The sequence below is a fragment of the Morone saxatilis genome, unplaced genomic scaffold (genome assembly GCF_004916995.1).
Source record: "Morone saxatilis isolate NCDOM2014 unplaced genomic scaffold, NCSU_SB_2.0 Contig8, whole genome shotgun sequence".
Taxonomy (NCBI): domain Eukaryota; kingdom Metazoa; phylum Chordata; class Actinopteri; family Moronidae; genus Morone; species Morone saxatilis.
The window spans coordinates 11,442,199-11,446,125 of NW_023340257.1; the positions used below are offsets into that span (position 1 = coordinate 11,442,199).

Here is a 3,927-nt window from a genome sequence, read left to right on the forward strand (position 1 = left end):
GACACAGACACACACACCACACACCTTTTTGATGAGCGTGTCATTGTTGACCTTGATGTCAATGTTGACAGGGGTATTAGGAAATGCATCAAAAACGTCCCTGAGGAGAGGAATGCGTTTGTCTTCTCCCCCCTCGCAGAAACACTCTGCACAGACAAGGACGAGTGGAGATCACAGTCAGCTTCAGAGGATACTCAATATGATGGGCTCAAGTGTATTAATCATTGCAACTGTGGCTTTCTGGCTTCTTCCCCAACAGACTTTTTAAGCTAAACTACATTATCTGCCAAAGGTCTACAAAATACATTCACTACATAAAGTGGATCTTTGTAACTTTATAATATGTTGCAGATGAATTGATCCATTAACTTTGGCCAAACTTGAAATAAACATTATTTATGTATTTCTGCAATATAAACATATCACATAGATAACTGAAACCCCTGAGGAACACAATGACCACTGCTGTTGCTGTATGTGGGTGGTGTTAGCTGAACCACACCAGTCGTGTGTATGTGATGCTCACCCCTCTGAAAAGTTACGCCCAGCTTGCAGAGATATGGAGGGAGCTCCTGCAAAGAGCACACAGCGGTTAGAAGAAATACAGCTGATAGTCAGAGCCTATATGAGGTACAGAGGTGGCATGATAAGTGTTAGGCTGGGGGTGTTTTCATGAATGATGTCAATGTGAAAGAGACACAAACCCATCAAGGACATCAATGTGAAGAAACTCCTCTGTACCACGAGGCCAAGAGCAATAAAACTGTGACGCTAATCAGTTCAACAAATGTCAGTTTGGTTATTGAATGCGTCTCAGGAAAACAAAGATCTTTGTTCAATTTAAACTTTTCAAAGATGTGTAGAACAGAAATCCTAAGTGAGAAACAATGAATCCACTGACTTACCAAGAATTTCTGCTGGATCAGATTTTTTTTTTTTTTTTTTAAATCAGGCAAAAGTTCATCATGTGTCTTAATCAGTTGACACAGACCTCACCTCATTAAAGCACATACTCTATCAGTGCTGCTGCCTCATTTACAAAGTTTACGTGCAAACAAACTGCTGTTTGAAGTCTATACTTGTGGTTTCTAGTTTTTAACTCTGATGTACATGGCCCTCTTGACCTCTGTGTCTTTTACTTGTTAAAGGGACCCAGAAAGCTACTGTATGTATCCTTGAGGTTTAATAAATGTGCATTTTCTTCCTCATAAAACATTTTCAAAACCAATTTTTTAAATTATTCACATCCATGTTTACCAGCTTGCAGTGTTCAAACACTTCAGGACTTGGAAGGGAGATTAGAAAATAGTGTCAGATATAGAAGTGGGTAACTCACAGCGTATGCCGTGTCGGAGATGTAGGCGTTGATGCCGGTGGACCTCCGCAAGTTGGCGTCATGTGAAACCACTACCTGTTCGTCTTTTGTCAGGTGGCAGTCCAACTCCAGCATGTCAGTGCCGAGAGCCACAGCGCTGCACGAAGCAACACACAGTACACACATTGTATTTATAACCGTACCTAGGAGTATCCATTGATCATTAATCTCACCACCAGAGGCTACTGAGGTCAAGCAAATAGACACATAGCACATACACGTTCAATAAAATCATAAAGCAGCTCACTTCTCACCCAGTAAACCATCGATGAGCAGAAGTATATCATCTGAGTTATCTAGGAACCGCTGCCTGTGTCCTTAATTGCGGACAAACAGTCAAACGGTACGTGGTCACAAACACTGCCCACAGTCACAAGTTGTGTCCCACATATATGTGATATAATCAAAGAATGAGCTTCGTCAATGTGACTGTGGTTTCTACTCACTGCTTAAAAGCGGCCATGGTGTTTTCCAGGTTTTCACCTGCTCCTACAATGACAAAAAAAAAAAAAAGATAAACATGCTGAGTGAAGCACAGTGTCTTCTTTATATTTGTATTACTGTGGGACCCAGAACTGGAACATTGCCCTCACTGCTAGAAAAAGGCCAAACTGGGACACCAATGTCATTCTGGGGGAACTGGATGGTCAAGTAACTGTGTGTGTAACTTTACCGGCAGCACATACCGGCAATAAACCTCAATGACCCCTGTATGATGGAACCAGAGTAATCAATACACTGTAACATAAAAACGTGCAAATACATCTATTAACAAAACTAACTAACTAGAGGTCGGTAAAGTAGACGAACGCTAAACAGAAGGCCTTTTCTTACTTTGTAAGTAACTAACTATTAGTGAGAACTGAAAGTAGTTGACCTCACGTATAGTCATCACTTTAAATAACACAAACTGTCGAAATATGATTACGATGAAACTGTATTCAGAGAAGAGACATTATGAAATTGTAGCCACTGAATGTTGATGCACAATATCTTCATATAGAAAACCAGTTTCTGAATAATAAGCACACCAACTAAAAATAAATGACAAATTCATTGAGAAATGGGGGGGATAAATTGTCATGTACTCTGTTCCTTGAGGGGGGGCTTTGATACATGATACAAGAAATGATAAATGCTGAAAGGTGCCACTGGCTCACCTCCACGATGGGAAATGTGTCTGCTGCGGAAAGTCTCTCGCTTCCTCCGGTGCAAAAGACTCGGGCATTTCAGCAGCAGGGCAGAGGTGAGCACATAGCCCGTTACCGTGGACAGCACATACACAGCAGCACACATCTCCTATCAGTCAGCTGGAGAACAAACACAACACACCCAGAGATAAACAGTGAGGCAGGATTTCAACAAACTCGGGCTGTTTGTCTTAAGCTACACATGTTTGAGTTAATGTCCAGGAACAGTGAGAGCAGGGCTGCCACTAGTAAGTACTTCCTAATCAATTAATCACTAAATAAAATACCAAATATGACCAGAATGAGGTCTTAAAGCTGCTTATTTAGCTGGAGCAACAGGTAAAAGCCAAAACTATTATATTCTTATTGACATAAATGGAGATGAATCAAGTATTTGCTGTTACCCATTCATACCTAACATACTTATCAAAATGACATGATATGTATCAACTAATCAATCAAGCTCTGTATGAGATCCCAGGTTGTGCTTCTCAAGTATTAGAAAGCCACAGCAGCCTCACAGACAACACATTTCAGATCATTTATATTAATATTAATAATAAAGCTTTTATTGTCGCACTGTTAACTCACTCGAGCTGCCTTGTTTTCAGCGTTACATTAACAAAACATATTAGACAACATTAAGGACATCACTTGTCCCTAACAACAGCACACAGCTGCAACATCAGTTCAGTGACAACCACGTTTACCTGCTCACTGACCACAGCGTGCTGGCTCCAGCAGGCTAACGCTAGCTGAGCTGGGGTCGCACTCACAAGATTACATTACTTTATCTTACCTTTGTCATCAAATTGTTTTGGTTTTCTTTCTTTTCTTTGTTGACTAACCTAGCTAGTCCCAGTGAGAGTTAGTCCGTGTCCAGGAACCTGAGCACACAAGCTGCTTAGTGTGAAGCTGAAGTGATGAAGTGGTCTCTCCTCTGCAGCTTTACTTCACAGCTGTCTCTGACAACAACACACCGGCCGCTGTCGGCTCTACGCGCATGCGCTACGCTGTGCTCCGCAAAGACGTCAACAATGCCACTTCCGCTCGGATATTTCAGAATAAAAGCGGCTTTACGACTAAACTGACTACATATTTTATGGTAATGTTTTTTTTTTACTGAGAAAATGAGCATTGCAGTTAGGTTTTCCCTTAACCTGGTAGATGTGAGGATAAGGTATATAGCAACAGTAGTAGTTTAACATAAACAATTAAAGATACATTCGTTCCCACAGTTGACACCTGAAGTTTATTTGTCAGTTCCAATAAAATAGTAAAAATAACACATAGTTTCTTCAAGACCAGGGTATAAAAAATGTCTCACATGCTATGTAACTGTATATTACACACCTGCACAAT

General features: G+C 40.8%; 1 protein-coding gene across 2 annotated transcripts in view; it reads right to left on the minus strand.

Annotated features, from left to right (window-relative positions):
- Positions 1-3,555, minus strand: part of gdpd1 (glycerophosphodiester phosphodiesterase domain containing 1) — a 7,253-nt gene extending 3,698 nt beyond the window's left edge. Inside the window, exons 1-6 of one of the 2 annotated variants that reach the window (XM_035680603.1) lie at positions 3,414-3,555; positions 2,536-2,685; positions 1,822-1,864; positions 1,337-1,472; positions 527-572; positions 25-146 (exon numbers count right to left, since the gene is read on the minus strand). In XM_035680603.1, the coding sequence (XP_035536496.1) occupies positions 25-146; positions 527-572; positions 1,337-1,472; positions 1,822-1,864; positions 2,536-2,671 (483 nt within the window). In that variant the 5' untranslated portion in view covers positions 2,672-2,685; positions 3,414-3,555. Of the gene's footprint in view, positions 1-24; positions 147-526; positions 573-1,336; positions 1,473-1,821; positions 1,865-2,535; positions 2,686-3,364 lie in introns of both variants that reach the window. The other variant, XM_035680602.1, reaches the window with a different exon arrangement.
- Between the last annotated feature and the right edge of the window lie 372 nt (positions 3,556-3,927).